The following is a 15,757-nucleotide window of genomic DNA, read 5'->3' on the forward strand; positions in this document are numbered from 1 at the left end:
CCCCGAGACTCCAAGCTCGCGAGCTCCGTAATGTCTTCAAACAGGCGCTCGTCCAAGTTCTCGAATGATACGCATGCGCTTCATCCAAGAACTCGGTGCCATCTTTATCACTATTGCGCCGCTGGTTTCGGCTGTTGTGCGCTTCTACACCCTCGACAGGCCCAGCAAAGTCTCAGCATTGCGCTATCGGCTGATGCCGACCTCTCCAAGTTACACGAAATACTGAACAGTAATCCGAGAATCAAAAGCAATATAACCTCCGGGACGAACAACAAAGTCACCCTTCTGGTGCCTACCAATGACGTATCCACCCAATTCGTTAAACACTTTAACATTAGCGAAATATCCCAGCTCCCCGTGAGCCAGCTGTTAACCGTCTTTCAATACCATATTCTGCATGCTACTTTCACAGCCACGAACTTCAGCGCACCAAGGGGCATCACAGTCCCCACAAAACTTCGAGATGAACTCTACAACCTTCGGAGCCCTGACCCTGCCATCATTAACCAGTACGGCGACAACGCTCAGGGTCAGGTGTTTTTAGTTTCGCCGAGCACCATAAATCCTACCAAATACAAAGTCAAAAGGGACGTCCTCCGATGACCATGCCTCAAGCTTGCGTGGTGGTCTGAGCCAGACTGTGGAGCTCATACGGATCGATGGAGTTCGGGATGGCGGATCCTTCCAGTCCATCGATACGTAAGTGAGTGCTGTATGTCTCTACACGCAGTTTATGCTTGTATTCCTAAAGTGTTCTAGAAGCACCAAAAATGTGGTCTACTACTATTAAGAAGCTCTCAAGCTCCTTGTCGGTTCACGGGGATGCATTAGACACGATTAAGTTGTGGAAGCAGCTTGAAAAGACCAGCAACATCACCTGCCTAGGACCTAATAGCGCACTTTTGAAAGAGGCTGGCAGTCCTCAGAGTTCGCTCAGAAACGAAGACCTCAAAACGCGTTGCTGTGGGTCGCAAGTCACGATTCGGGAGAAGGAGAAGCTGCAATCATGATGTCAGAGTGATGAACATAATTGTCGGATGCTTCATTCAAGGACGTCGGAAAGTTGAGCACCGTGGAAGCATGCAGGTCTCCACGTCATCTATCGCTTAGACGACGGTATTTACTCGAAAGTAATGCTTCCAAATTGGAATTTTCCCTCCTTGCTCCATCCCATGCCGTTAACAACACGATGCGTTGTCAGTTGTATCGTATTTAACATGAAATTATGCCGCTATTTTTGCCTCTGAAGTCGTAATAGCATCTTTCTACAGAACTGCCAAGCTTATTGTCTCATATACGAAGAGGGCAGTAACCCTGACAAAGGGATGCCTTTGGAATCCTCACCGACCACTTCGTTCAAGGAACCAAGTGTTCATGTGATCTAGCCGGCCGCTCGATTTCCTGCTTAACTACGAGCTCGTTTCATAGAGCTGAATATAAGCCCGCTTCATAGAACTAAACCAACCTCTCAATCGTTTCTGGATCTGTGGCTAAGCTGTTCAAGGCTACATGATGAGACGTGAAAGTCCACGCTAGGTCGTGGATAGCTCGGCACGCCGCTTCCTATGGACCAGTGTCAACGGCCCAATCACGCAGGGAAAGGGAGCTTCCTTCTACGTCACTTTAAAACGGGCCAGCCTTATCATCTCTGGGTACTTAGTCCTGAGATTAGGATCATATTTGTGGCGCTCTTGGTGCGTTGCGTGGGGGGTCCGTCCTGAAGCTAAGGGAGGGAACTAAGACACAGTCTTGGGTAGCTCTTGCTGAGCTGTTCCCCTTCGGTCTTCGCCAGCTGTTCACCAACCTAGTCCCGCTCCCCCCCTCGAGCAGAAAAAAAAAAGGAAGGAGAGGTTACAGGAACTCTCCTTCAAACTCCTACTAGAAATCTACATCTCGCATCAGTCACAAGGCCTGCGGTTTCAGTCAAATTCTCATCGCACCTCGTTCGCCCCCAAGGCGGCACCGGGAAAAAAAGCAACCGACGTCTCCCGCTTCGCAGCAAAACAGCGGACCACCGATGGGGGCTCAGCGGCCTCCGAGAGGAGAGACCCACGTATCGGTCATGGTACTCCGGGCCATCGGAGATCTCCCCGCCATCATCTGGGAGGTCCTGGCCGCCATCATATGGGAGGGGTGGGTCTCCATCACGAACCAGCTGCGTCTCCTCATGGCGACCTACCCCCTGATGGTACTCTTCTTCTTTTCCACCAGCGGTCTCGACGTCACGATGCTGGTCAGCACGTGTTGCGTCGCCTACCTCTACGCGTGCTTCCTCTACTATTTCCGCCTGCGAGACCGGCTACCCTGGGCGTGCCTCGTTGCGACTCTCCTCTGGTTCGAAGGCCCGGACAGGCAATTGATGCGTCGCGGGGCAGTTGCGGTCTTCATGTTGGCGCGGGACGATGACTGGAGCGCCGTGGTGGACAAGAGGTTGCGGAAGCAGACGCTGCCGTGGCAAGATGGGAGCGGCTTTGAGTTTCTGTACAACTTTGAGGGTCGCGAGCTGCTTCGGGATGTGGCTTTGTACTGGGTCAACACGCTCTGCTCGTCGTTTGGACGGCACCGTGTACCTGATGACTTCACTCTGCGGACTTCGGTCAGGATTATGGATGTGCTGGTCTTGCCGCTTCTTGGGCTGGTCGACTGGGCTTGGCGGTACAGGCAGTCCCGAAACGCGTGAAATTCATCGAAATGCAGAGGAAGGGTGGGGACCATGTGTTGTTGCAGGAAGGGATCTGAGTGCGTAACAATGAGAAGGCAGGCAATGGTGCTTTTTCAGAGGAAGTAATATTTTTTATTCTAGTAATCGTAATCACAATCCGCGTTGAAACATGGACCATAAAATCATAACAAGGCTGGGTATCGAGTTGAATCGAAAGAAAATCATATCCGCCCAAATCCTGGAGACAAGGACCGTCCATCGCCTCAGGCACTGACAGGACCGGCCTCGTCCTGCCACCACTCCATGAAGGTCAGAAGCCTCTTCGTACGCTCCCGCGCCATCTCCCTTCCGGCGTCCGTCTTCATCATCCCTTCGAGCCTGATCAGCTTCTCCTCAAAGTGGACGATGGAGTCGTCCATGCTGCGCGCACCCTTGGCACCGCCAAACGTGAAGCAGCGCCCGATCCCCACGGCGCCGATAGCGTCGAGGCGGTCTGCGTCCTGCACGACAGCGAGCTCCGGATACTCTGCGATTAGGCCCCGAACGCGAGGTGGATCTTTGATCTCGCTGGAGTAGCTGACGCCGAGGCAAATGGTTTGCACGCGGGCTGCGAGTTCCGGTTCTGCACCGAGGGACTGGAGGACGGCGGAGACGAGGGTCGAGGCGTCCTCGCCGGGCTGGAGGTACTTGCGGTCTCCGACGTCGTGGAGGAGGGCGGAGAGGGTGATTATGTGTTTGTCCAGGGCCGGGGTAGCTGGTGATCGTGCGTGAATGCGGTGAGCGAGAGAGACGACGCGCTTAATGTGGTTGAAGTCGTGGGAGGCGTCGTATTTCGCCATGTAAGCCTCGACGTACTTTGTCACCTTGGAGACGAGCTCCTCGCTGATTGGTGACGTGATTTGAGCCATTGGGGATGACGAACTTGATGGGTTAGTCTTCCAAGTCTTTAAGCCTCTTTTTTTTTGGGTAGATATGGACAACTGTGTTTGGTGAACTTGAGGAGACTGGACCGCCGATGGCATTTATCAAAATGTCGGTGCAAATTTTCTCACTGGTAGTTTGGTAATCCGATTTATTCGACAGGGCTTTACCTTGAGGACGTCTATTAATGCAAAGGATTCATTTGATGAGAGAGGGGGTTGCTGCCTTGGATCGTTGACTCAGACCAACCAATTAGCAATTTTTGAACGCGACTTCGTTACTATGCACTAACGTACCAACCTAAAGTAGATACTTTGAATCTCATCAACGCGAAACGCGCTATCACGGGATGTCCCACGTGACCGTGGCTAACTGTAGGTGGACACCACTGCTCCCAGATGGCCTGTTCCTCTCACGGGCGATCCCGCTGTCTCCCGCCAGGTCCCCCCGTCACCAACAAAGAAAGACACGGCACACTCCCGACCTCAACACACCATTACAGATCTTGGATGGCCAAGCATCCGGAACAACGTCCACAAGTCTATCTGCTGTGATGCTACAACACACGTAACACTCATGGGAGCCCAGCTTGACAGCCGACATCGATCTCACCATTGTGAGGTCAGACCGCTTCAAGCTCGCAGTGTATGTAAGACATCTGTCGGCATCCAAGGCCAGGCCGATATACCAGAGTCGCAGCCTGCTTGCGAGGCGGTGTCATTCGCAGCCCTTTCTTGCTTTCGGATGGAGTGCTGATCGCGATGAACCGGAATTTTGCGGTCCAGACCCACGGCATGCATTCTCAATCCCAGATCCCAGATACGATGAGAGAAATACTATGGCGGGCTTGCCGTTCCGGTCGGCGGGGAGTCCAGCAGTGTGATGGACCTCACATACCCGCCGAAGCTAGAGACGCATGGAGCCGGATGACACGCCTTCGATACTATGCCGAAGGAGGATGATAAGAAGAACAAAAAGATGCTGTTTCTCATATTGCACCTCCATTATCCTTTGAGGTGTGGATGGCTCAAGGGTCACGCAGACGAGCGAGTGCCGACCGAAGGCGGAGGACGGCAGTTTGTACTTGGCGGGCCGCACCACGATTGGCCATGTCGACTGACAGGGCCAGACCGCCAGGGCAAGCCCACGGCAGACGAGGCAGAGAAGCACGCACTTTAAAGTTCGCTACCCCGTTTTCTGCGCCTTTTCCAGCTCCGAATCTCGAGCGTGTTTGATCTCCTTCAGCCGTTGAGGCCAAGTCTGTGGGGAGTCTTTTGACGTTGTCATTGTTCTGACTTTCACTGAATATGTCCAGCGATGTTGATACTACCTTAGACTGAAGAAGTTGACGTTTCTGCTTTGCCAGATCTCGACAGCCCCGACCATGACTCGATGTCAAGGCAGGTACGGGAAGTAGGTGGCATCCTAGAGGACGCAGACTGGTCTGCATATCACCCAGGGAACCCAAAGCATAGCTTTTGGCATCATATTTGCTCTCCGTTTCTTCCGACTCGTGCGATCTTCAGTTCTTCCCTGGTCGAGCGGCTGGAACGGGTTATATCAACTGACAATACTCCAATGAGGAGGGACATCAATCTCAGCGAAGCTCACACATCTACATGCAGCCGGCATGCATATTGACTCGTTGCATGATGTAGTATGCCAGTTGACTGTTCGCGGATGCGGCCATACGGGCGATTACCATGCGGGAATTGAGAGGAGGGCTTTCCTGCTCATCTCACACGGCACGAGGACGAGCCAATCCCAGCGGGACGGCAGCTATTGAGGAGGGCTGGATAGCGTGGGAGCTTGGGAGCTTCTGGTGAGTGGTGATGCTTTCGCAAACCTGCATCGTCCGCCCACAGTCTTGATTGGCCCGACCTGCAGCACATCACTTGGTGATGGGTGATAAGCGACCGACCACAGAAGAGCGATGGGCGTAGGCTATTGGCCAATGACGGCAGGGATTTAGACGCCCATCTAAAGACAAAAAGAGCGGCCGGCCCCATACAGCACTGAGATCGGAGGAACGTACCTCTGTACCGCGCTTTAGTCCCGGGTCGTCCCACTTTTCTCTTCTATTTTCGCCGACGGCTGTCCAGGAAACCCCTCTCCCTCACCATGCTTAACCGCCCAGCTTGCAGACCTGGCCCATCCCGGCGGCCAGCTTTTGGTGGCACCTCTAAGGCAACGAGCTAGAAGGAAGAGACGGGGGACACCGCGGACGATGGGAGGATGGTACGGCGACGGGTCTCCTCGATAGAGAGCTGCTCTCGTTCTTATTTGCCAGTACACCTCGGAGACACACACATTAGTGTCCATTCTTGGACGAGGGGAATCCCGGACGGCTGATCCTTTCGACGTCGCCGCAGAGCACATCACCAGTGTGATATTGGTTGCTTGCATCGACCATCCACAAGTCTCGTCCTCCCCAGCCCTTCTCTCATTGGGTCGCCCGTCAAGTAACGCTTGATTTTTGCACGCTACGGACGCTCCACGGTCCACACCTGTGCTGACGAGCAACAAGTTCCCGTTGCTCCAGCCATGACCGGCGCCAGTAGCACCGCATCTCAAGTGGCTGTACCAACCCACCAACAAGATGGGAAGGCAGAGGTAGACGAGAGGAGGAGGAGGTGGTGGTGTTGGCCTCAACTAGGGCCTCTTTTGGGCCTCCCAGGGTGGCCGATCAAACCATATAATGGAAGCATCCCATCCTTTTCGATTCCCTTTCCTCTTTCTTCTCCTCAGCAAGCATTCAAACAACTAATTCCAGTTCTTCGTTTTTCCCCTCCTCCGTTTTTGTTCTTTCTTCTTTCCATAGAGCCGGTCTCTATCTTAATTCACACTCCAAACTAATACCCAATCTTTGCAAATCATCACCACCAAAGTTGCCGGTCAACTGATCCCCTAGTAACGGAAATCTGGAATTTCTTGCTCAAAACGCACATTATTCAGCAACACCACTTAATCGCAGCACCCTTTCGTCAAAAACCGCAATAATGTCGTCCACTCAACTCTCCTTCTCCCTCCGTGTTTCCTCCGGTGTCAAGACCGTCCACTTGCTCGGCTCCTGGGACGGCTATGTCGGCCAGCTCCCCCTTTCCAAGGATAAGACTTCCTCCAAGTCCGGCTCATGGAAGGGCACCTTCAAGTTCGGTGGCTCCACGCTCTCTGCCGGCTCCCGCTACTGGTACTACTACATCATCGACGGCTACCACGTCGCCCACAACCCCAGCGTCGCCTCCACCGTTGAGCCCACTACCGGCCGCGAGCTGAACATCCTCGACCTCCCCTCCAGCGGAAAGTCCTCCAGCAAGTCCAGCTCCAAGTCCAGCAGCACCAGCAGCTCAAAGTCATCCTCCAAGTCATCCTCCCACTCCTCTTCCCGCAGCTCCCGTCACTCCTCCAAGGATAAGGACGGCAAGTCCAGCCGCCACCGCTCCTCGTCCCGCGACATCCCCAAGGGTCGCCCCCTCTCCGTCTCCCAGATCAAGGCCCCCAAGCCCATGTCGCCCCACGCCACCCAGCACATCCTAAACAGCGACTACTGCGATGACGAGACCATTGAGGAGCTCACAGCCCGCTTCGGCGCCGCCGGCTTCGATGAGGAGGATATCGTCACCGACTTCTCCAGCTCCCCCGTCTCCTCCACCGGATCCAGTCTGTCCTACCGCTCCGACAGCTCCAGCCCCAGCTCCTCCCTCTCCGGCTACAGCACCCCCGGCTCCGACGTCAGCACCTGCACCTGCGAGCGCTACGGCATCACCCGCAAGGGCGACCGCGTCAAGATCGACTGTGGCGGTGCCCGCTGCGGCTACGACGACAGCTCCGACTGCTCCGACTCCGAGGAGGAGGAGGAGGAAGAGTACGCCCCCTCCACCACCCGCCGCCACGGCATCGTCGTCAGGTGAAGAGCTCAATTCTGCCCTGGGAAGGGATCACCTATCACAACAACATCACCACGAGAAATACACGAAGAAGAAGGCCCCATGTGGCCGTACATTCATTTCGTCGCGCGATGCCCCGCGCTCGCCGACGGCTAATCATTGCATCCACCGAAGAAGCGGTGCGGCCGAGCCGGTCTTGGCCCGCCCGCCTCCTCGTTCCAAGTGGGTCGATGCTGCGACCCCACGCCGCGGTGGCCGTCGCCGCCGCCGCCGCGCGCGTGACTACCTACCGTTTCGTTTGTCATGTTCCTCAACACTTGACAACAACGGAGCCATCTTCGCATCCCTCCGGTAATAGGGAGAATGCGAGAGACCGAGACTCCAGGGGTTGGAAAAGGAGCCAGCGCTACCGCCGCTCCTGGGGATGGACCGTTTTCTCGCGGCAACCGGGCTGGGCTTTTTGGGAAGGCTCCGGGCAAGGCCGCTTCATGAAGCATCATGTAGATAGCAAAGATACCGCCACAGGCGGCATGGATAGACGCCGATTGAATCTATTCATCATTGAACACCACCTTGAACGTGCATCGCTTTGAGTGTCTGGAGTAACAAATCGTTATCACCTTGACCTAGATTTGCTTCCCCGGAAATATAAATTGCCGTGAATTATCGAAAACGGCGAGTAGTGGTTTTGCAGCCGGCAGGTAGTTACGCCGTTGTGCCCGCCAGGAGTTCTGTCCACTTCCACAGATTAAACGCCCTGACGGTCGCGGGTCGGTGCTCGGGAGAAAGATCCCCTGAAGAAGGCGGGGCCAACAACGTCAGAACCTCAAGCGGGGAGGGGACTCGGTGGGGGCAATTGCACCGCAGCTCGCCCACTAGAGCTACGAATAAAGGGACGAGACAAGGGTGCGTCGCTGCTGCAACCCCGCGATGTCAAAGAATAGGTGCGGGGACTTCACATCCCTCCTAGCTCACACTCTCTCTATGCCTTCTTCTTCTTCTTCTCCTGGCCTAGCTTCTAACGTCTCCTTCCCATCCACGACGCTAAACTTGCGTTATTCAGCCTCAATTATTCCAGGCGAACATTCAATCAGACCTTAGGAGGAGTGTACAACCTCCCATAGACCATCCCTCACAACTGAAGCCGGCAAGCAGCCTCCTCGCCCAAGAGAAACCAAAAAAAAAAAAAAACCAGCCCACCATGGCCGCCGACTACCCCATTGTCGACTCCCACATTCACCTCTATCCAGAGCAGGAAATCGAGACGCTCGCCTGGGCGACCCCCGAGAACCCCCTCGCGAAGCAGCACTCCGTCTCCGACTACCTCGCCGCGACCGGCTCCCCCGCGAACCTCAAAGGCTTCATCTTCCTCGAGACGGACCGCAAAAACGACCTCGAAGCTGGCGCCCGCGACGCCTCGGGCTGGGAGTTCCCCCTCATGGAAGTCTCGTGGCTACGCCGCATCGCAGAGGGAAAACCCCGCGACGGCGAGGGCCACGCCCCGGACCAAGCCAGCCTCTGCCTCGGCATCGTCCCCTGGGCCCCCTTGCCCTCGGGCGCCGCCGCCATGGAAAAGTACCTCGACCACGTCAAGAACGTCGCCGGCGAGGCCGTCTGGCCCAAGATTCGGGGGTTCCGGTACCTGCTGCAGGATAAGCCCCACGGCAGCGGCCTGACGGACGACTTCATCGACAGCCTCAAGCTCCTGGGCAAGAGGGGCTTCGTCTTCGACATGGGCGTTGACCAGCACCGCCGCGGCAACAAGCAGCTCGACGAAGCGTTGGAGATCATCTCCCGCGCGCACGAGGGCGTTCCGGAGGAGGAAAAGGTCACGTTCGTCATCAGTCAGTTCCTCCACACCCTCAACCGTTATCCTTCTAACCCCCCTCCCACCCCACACACACACCATCGTATCTAATAGCTAACAAATCCAAACCCCAGACCACCTCTGCAAACCCGACCTCGGTATCATAAACACAACAGACCCATCCTTCGTCCACTGGCGCACCGCAATCTACGCCCTCTCCAAATGCTCCAACACCTACATGAAGCTCTCGGGCGGCTTCTCCGAGATGCCCGACTCCCTCAAGAAGCAGGACCCCAACGCAATCTTCGAGGCAATCTTCCCCTGGCTCGGCGTCGTTCTCGCCACCTTCGGCACCCGCCGCACAATGTTCGGCTCCGACTGGCCCGTCTGCACCGTCGGCGTCGACGAGGCCTGGCGCAAGTGGAAGCTCCTCGTCGAGCGCACGTGCTACATGGCCACCCTCGAACCCGAGGACCAAGCCGCCCTCTTTGGTGGCACTGCTATCAAGGCGTATGGCATCGAGGGAGTTTAATGTATTGATGCTGTCTATGATTATGATTTACTAAGCTTGCAGATGGGCTTATGAACGACTGACCGCTGGTTTGCTACGTCTAGAAAGAAATCGCCAGGAATTTTTGGTGATTTGACGTTGGCGCGGATTTGGGTTCGACGACGGAGATATATAGCTTTGCACACAGATACCAAAAATAACGTGTTTTCTACCATTCATTGCTGTTTCCCTAAGAGTAAGATATAAACGGACTTTTGCATGAAGCCACTCTTGACCAACCGTTAATCCACTTCATAAAATTACTTTGATAGTGACGAGCATCGTCGGAAACTCGCTGTAGTCTGTTTGGAACTCCAAAGCATTGGCCATTACACAGTTTTATTGAATGCACACATCGAGTCGGCTTGTGAGCTCAGTGCTATATGCTCCAAGTCTCCCTTCCTTGCCCAACTACCCATATCCTCAACTCTAGCCCCTTGAGAATGGTCAAAGGGCTCCAAAAAAACAGTTAATTCTATCTTTCAAGTTCCTATCCTTGTATACACCCTTGACACCCTCCATTGATCGATATGAGAATATTTCGCCCTACAAGTATAATTCAGCATGGACCTGAAAAAGTCAGACTTCGCCGGCTGATATGAACCTGCCACCTCCTCCTATGTATGCTCTTGCACCCGAATGCCCTCCACGGCCCCACCCTTTGAGGTATATGAGCTCATAGTTGATTCTTGTAATCAGCCAGAATTAGGACGAAGTGCTCTCTTGGCTTGTCTTGCTTTGCATTCAAGGGCATAGCCGGGCTCGTTCGCTTTGCGCCATTCAATGTATGCCTCATAACTCTGCTGACCAGCTGCGTCAGGGACTCGTGGCTTAGGAGCGGCCATTGGTCCTATTCCAGGACCGAACACAGGAGCGTTCGCGTTCAGCAAAGACCCGTTATAGGGCACTGGTGTTTGCGTCGGATAGGGAGCGGTCCAAATTCGAGGAATGGGTAAGGCTGGATTGTTGGCCATTTGTCGACCAAAGCCAGTGGCCGGGGTAACGCTGCTTGTCTGAGAGCCATGAGCAGACAGGAGTGAAGCAGAATGAGCTGGATCGAACGGGGAACCGAGAGGCAGCGGAGGGGGTCTGGTTGCGTTGTGCGCACATGATGGTGCAAAGCCCGTCGCAGACGGGTTGAATGGTGCGGCGGGAATCGGGGGGGAAATGCCTAGTGGCGGTGCCGTGACATTGTTCTGAAGAACAAAAGCTGGACTAAAAGGTGCTGAAGGAATTTGTTGAAGAAGAGACGGATGCAAGGCTGAGTTTGGCACGAATGGGGAAAATGTAGACGACGGACTGGCTTGCTGATGCTGCGTTACTGGGATGCCAAACTTTGAGAGTGTGTTGGCAACAATCTCGCTCAAATCATTTTTGGGAGATTTGATGACCTCTCTGCCGACTAATTGCTCAAGAAGCGAGATGATGGTTTTCATATCCGTCTCTTCAGCCTTGTCTGTTGTAGCTGAAGATGTCTGAGGGGCGGGTACAGAAAACTCCCTTGCCAGTGGATTGAGGGTTCGAGGCTTGTGCGGGCCTCTGACATCAACCCCAGAATCCTCCGAATCTTGTTTTGGACGATTACTGCCATTCGTCTCGGTCGTAGATTTTGACTGTCCTTCTTCTGGGGGCCGTTGGAGCTTTCGCAGGAGCTCTTGAAAGCGGTCAGCTTGATGATATACAGAACCGCTGTTCATTGCCTTAGTATTCCGGAGACTAATATTGACAATTGCTGGGTCATGAATGACCGCAGAGTCACTCCGGCTTTGCCTTCTCCGGATGTCTTTAGAGTGATCCTTATCGCCGGATGTGTCGCTCTTATGCTTGCAGGGAAGCATGCGATCAATCATGGAGGACTTTCGAGGCGTGATTCCGACACTCTCCAACTGCTTCTCGAAGTCGGCAAGACCCTCATTTCGAGTCTGCGACTTGAAACGGTTCGCATTTCCAATCCTGCGTAACTCTGCATTGTTGAACATGCCGTTGTGTTCCTTGCACTTGGGATCGGTGCACTCATGAATAAAAACGTCCAAGACCAGAGAGTCGGGATCCTGCTTCTAAGAGGAAAGACTGCTCCGACGACTCGTCACAGGGACGGCCTTGACCACAGCACATTTCGTTACGCCATCGGCCATGCCCTTTGGGCCGGCTGAGGCATGACTGTTGTCTCTGAATACGGGATCAGTCGCGGTCTGAAAGGGTTGGACACCGGCCACGGGGTTGCGCCAGTAGCTAGCTGAATCAGACACATTAAAGTCGGTGCCAGAGCTCGAATTCCCCTGTATGCGACGTATCTCGATGTGTCGTGTATTTTGGTCGTGGGGAAGCAACGGTCTCCGCCAGTTGGCCGAGGCCAACGCCGCCGCCGCCGCCTTCTCCATGTCTCTGTTGGCTTTGTCAGTGAGATTGATCAGCCCGAGAGAAGCAGAGAGAGTTTGATGCATACGGTTAAGAAGGCTCGGTGGGTCGGCTGAAAATCTCGAAAATGACGAATCGGAATGGCTGTATTCGTGACGGGCAGTCGAAGCCAAAGCTGGACGATGAAGTCGGAAGACGAAGGAGACGACGGAGCCGCCAGGCGTAATGTAACGCGAAGAAATTTCTTCGCTGATGTAAAAAGCATGCGCTGAGGCTCTTAAGTCTGCGAAGATGTGTCCAAAATTGGAGGGCTGAGGTGATGGGTGTGATGTTGACGGATGACGTGGATGACGAAAGGAGGTTGGCGGTAGACAAATGCCCTCCGGCCAAATTTGCTTGTTGGTGTTTCGGACCACTTGCTCCGCGCGGTAGCTGGAGAGGAAAGAAGGAGTTCAGTGCAGACGAGTTGAGGGAATGGCGGCTTCTCGGTCCTTACATCCTCATTGCCAGGAAGGCTACGCAAAGGGTGACTGCCCAAAGTAATTGAGCAAGATGGATGCACCGCTCGGACCCAAGCAAATCAGTAGACAGACAAACCAGGCCTGGAAGTATCACTCCAATGTCTACATCGACACCCTCTTGCAAGTTACTGTGTGCATTCGGGGCCAGTGTAATATCACATCGCGCCATACAATCCTTTCAAAGAACGTCAGAAAAAATATGTTATCGAGAGAGGATATCAATTTTAACATGCTGTATGTCGGAGAGAATTTGGAAATATCGCCATCGCCGTCTTAGGATGATTTAAGATGTAGCAAGCAGATAAAACAGTAGCGAGCACATTCGTCGGCGGCAGGCTGGTATTCGCAGCGTTACACGGATTGGCTTGCCTGGCCGGACAGGTAGGCACTGAAATGTTTCTGTGATCCGAATCGTCAGCATGAGGTTCATGCCTCGGTTTATTTGGACTTACCGGATTTCTCGTCTGTATGAAGACAGTGCCTGGGCCGGTGAATTTACACACCAGACCTTCGCCAGAGGAGAGGCCAGAGATGATGCCGCCGGAAGCGACTCGTTCCATGATGTATTTCACGTTCCATGCCACCAAGTGGCCGTTATCAACAACATACTTCTCGCCTTCCATGAGCTGGATGACAGTCAGCCTCTGCATCAACCGTATGGCCATGCTTGCCTAGGGGAGTTACTTACGTCTTTGCGGATGATAGCACCAAAACTAGTCAGCCAGAGCAGGCCAGTACCGCTCATCTTGTACACATACAAGCCCTCACCACTGAAGATGGCTTTGCTGAGGCCTTGGCGCTTATAATCTTTGACGACGCCCTGCGTGGAGGCCAGCCAGGCATCATGTCCAACCGACCACGTCTCCTTGCCTGTGAGACGCAGACTGGTGATATCACCAAGCATGGGAGGTGCCAGCAGAAGCTCGCCCGGGCCAACGTAGGTCGAGCTAGCCAGCTCAGCCCCGGCCACGAGCTTCTTCATGCTGAACTTGATCTGGCCCCTGAGGGTGATGGAATGCGACATCGCGACCATGACGCCCGGCTTCGCGTGCAACGGGCACCCCATCGCCAGCTGGACGGTCAGAATGGTATTGCTGTCTCGGTGGCTAATGCGGTAACTACCGCCATTAAAGGTCCCGACATCGTCGACAATCGCGGTGGCGCCTATGAAGTGCTGAGGCGGCGGCGCGCCTCCCACGAGATTGGACGGGTTGCTCGTGTCGACCGGCGTTTCCTCCACATACTGCTTCTCTGGCAGGCTGGAGGCCTCGGGCGGACCGTCGAAGCTGGGAGGCGGAGGGGAGAATTGAGGCTGCGATTCGGGGGTGCCCGATTCTCGTAGGGGAAGCTGCGTCTGTTGATGCTGCTGGTGCTGAGGAGAAGGCTGCGGCGACTGCTGAGGGGGTGATTGGTACTGCTGCTGCTGAGAAAGACCGGGAGGCGGCGGGTATTGCGAAGGGTTCTGTGAGGGAGTCGTGGTGCCTTGGGGAGGAGGCGGGTACGTTCTCCCCTGACTCGGGGACGCCTGCGGAGGAGGAGGGTAGCTCGCGCCTTGTCCTGGCGAGGCTTGAGGAGGCGGCGGGTAGTTCTGGAGCGTGCTTGACTGCGGCGGAGGAGGGTAGTTTTGCCCATGCCCTTGCGAAAGCTGAGGCGGAGGAGGGTAGCTTCCGCTATGGCTGCGCTGAGGTTGCGAGGGAGCAGCAGGGTATGAGAACTTGGTCTGGTTCGCGGGAGGGGATTGCGGCGGCGGCGGATAGTTTTGCTGGGCCTGAACTTGATTATCTGTCAGCCCTTTACCCGGGAACACTTTCCGTGTAATTCAACCGACGTACCTCCCGATGGAGGAGCTGGGAATTCGGGTGGTCAGCGCAAGTTTCGTTCTATTGCCGTAGGGCGGGGTGAGGAGAAGGACTCACGGGGATAGTATTGGGAAGACATGACCCCGCGGTATGTCGTGTCTCCTCGGCGACGTAAGTTTTGTGAGTATTGTATAGGCAGTGAGAAGAATTCGACTCGGACAGGAACGAAGAGGGGAGAAATCGAGAGAGAGAGGAAGAGAGAGATAGTGAGTTGATCTGGCAGCAGGTCAGTCGCACGCCAAGCTGGTCGCATCCCATCGCCATCGCTGCCCCGCACTTACAGTTATCGCCCACGGCCAATGCAGAGCGTCTTGATACGAGCAGTCAGCTTCGCGTTCCACAAGCAGTAAGCTTTCTGATCGCCTGTGTTCAAGTCGCCGAAGCTTCCGAGTAAAATATCCAAAAGAATAAGAATAAAAAGTGAGAAACAATTGTTGCGCAGAGAGAATGGGCGCCTCGGGGTCCAGGTCCATTAAAGAGGGAGCTTCCACGCGCCAGAACAATCCCGGCAAGCTACCTACTGAGCTGCAGGAGCTCCGCCGGACCCCACCCCTGTCACGGCTTTGGGGGTTGGGCTATGAAATGTGGCCGCATCGTCCCCCAGCTTCCCGTTGGCCTGCATGGGATACCGTGAAAGGTACCTTGGATCGTGTGGCAGCTACAATTGGGCAGTTGTAGTGGTGAGCTTGCGATGTTGGACCGTCGTCCAATCATTGGGGGCTGCCCAGCGCGATGGAGAGAGTCTCTAACTCTTTTGGGCGTCAGATGAAGAGGGGCGGCGCTTAGAGCCCGTCCAACGGCAACTCGCTCTGCTATTGGTACTGGGCTTCTCTCTCTTTCTTGGGAATTTAATGCCGTCTTTGTGGAAATTTTCAAGTTTGTATGCCGAAGTGGATTGAATCACTTTCCTTTGAGCTTGTTTGCTCAGATCGTCGTCACTTGAGGTATGGAGAGAGACATGTTTGGACACACTGAAAGCTTATTACAAGGGATGAGCAAAGGGGGCACGGCAGATTGTTTTGGGGCGTTGCCACGGCATGCATGAGAAATTCTTCCTACAGTAAACATGAGACCTGTAGAGGATCAATCAGATGTCGAAGTGGGCTTTGGCTTGTGACAAACCCGAGCGAAACACGTCGAGAAATCGGCACTCCGGCCGGTGTACATCGGACCGGTGGAGCGTCCGTATGAT

At 54.7% G+C, this 15,757-nt stretch overlaps 6 protein-coding genes across 6 annotated transcripts; 4 read left to right on the plus strand and 2 right to left on the minus strand.

Moving 5' to 3' along the window:
- Nucleotides 1-30: 30 nt before the first annotated feature.
- CORC01_09331 (fasciclin domain-containing protein) lies at nt 31-1,010 on the plus strand (the record flags this gene model as incomplete). Its single annotated transcript, XM_022620960.1, has 3 exons — nt 31-509; nt 577-699; nt 752-1,010. 3 exons carry the CDS (start codon nt 31-33, stop codon nt 1,008-1,010), a joined length of 861 nt encoding a protein of 286 aa, XP_022472482.1.
- Nucleotides 1,011-2,017: 1,007 nt separating this feature from the next.
- CORC01_09332 (uncharacterized protein) lies at nt 2,018-2,680 on the plus strand (the record flags this gene model as incomplete). Its single annotated transcript, XM_022620961.1, has 1 exon — nt 2,018-2,680. One exon carries the CDS (start codon nt 2,018-2,020, stop codon nt 2,678-2,680), a length of 663 nt encoding a protein of 220 aa, XP_022472483.1.
- Nucleotides 2,681-2,925: 245 nt separating this feature from the next.
- CORC01_09333 (HD domain-containing protein) lies at nt 2,926-3,570 on the minus strand (the record flags this gene model as incomplete). Its single annotated transcript, XM_022620962.1, has 1 exon — nt 2,926-3,570. One exon carries the CDS (start codon nt 3,568-3,570, stop codon nt 2,926-2,928), a length of 645 nt encoding a protein of 214 aa, XP_022472484.1.
- Nucleotides 3,571-6,582: 3,012 nt separating this feature from the next.
- CORC01_09334 (uncharacterized protein) lies at nt 6,583-7,494 on the plus strand (the record flags this gene model as incomplete). Its single annotated transcript, XM_022620963.1, has 1 exon — nt 6,583-7,494. One exon carries the CDS (start codon nt 6,583-6,585, stop codon nt 7,492-7,494), a length of 912 nt encoding a protein of 303 aa, XP_022472485.1.
- A 1,177-nt stretch (nt 7,495-8,671) lies between these two features.
- Nucleotides 8,672-9,809, plus strand: CORC01_09335 (amidohydrolase; the record flags this gene model as incomplete). Its single annotated transcript, XM_022620964.1, has 2 exons — nt 8,672-9,314; nt 9,412-9,809. 2 exons carry the CDS (start codon nt 8,672-8,674, stop codon nt 9,807-9,809), a joined length of 1,041 nt encoding a protein of 346 aa, XP_022472486.1.
- Nucleotides 9,810-10,522: 713 nt separating this feature from the next.
- On the minus strand, nt 10,523-14,644 carry CORC01_09336 (uncharacterized protein; the record flags this gene model as incomplete). The annotated part of the gene is made up of 7 exons (XM_022620965.1): nt 10,523-11,884; nt 11,951-12,212; nt 13,062-13,105; nt 13,159-13,332; nt 13,395-14,479; nt 14,539-14,553; nt 14,623-14,644. The coding sequence occupies 7 exons, from the start codon at nt 14,642-14,644 to the stop codon at nt 10,523-10,525; spliced, it is 2,964 nt and encodes a 987-aa protein (XP_022472487.1).
- Between the last annotated feature and the right edge of the window lie 1,113 nt (nt 14,645-15,757).

The sequence above is a fragment of the Colletotrichum orchidophilum genome (assembly GCF_001831195.1).
Source record: "Colletotrichum orchidophilum strain IMI 309357 chromosome Unknown Scaffold_84.1, whole genome shotgun sequence".
Classification (NCBI taxonomy): Eukaryota; Fungi; Ascomycota; class Sordariomycetes; order Glomerellales; family Glomerellaceae; genus Colletotrichum; species Colletotrichum orchidophilum.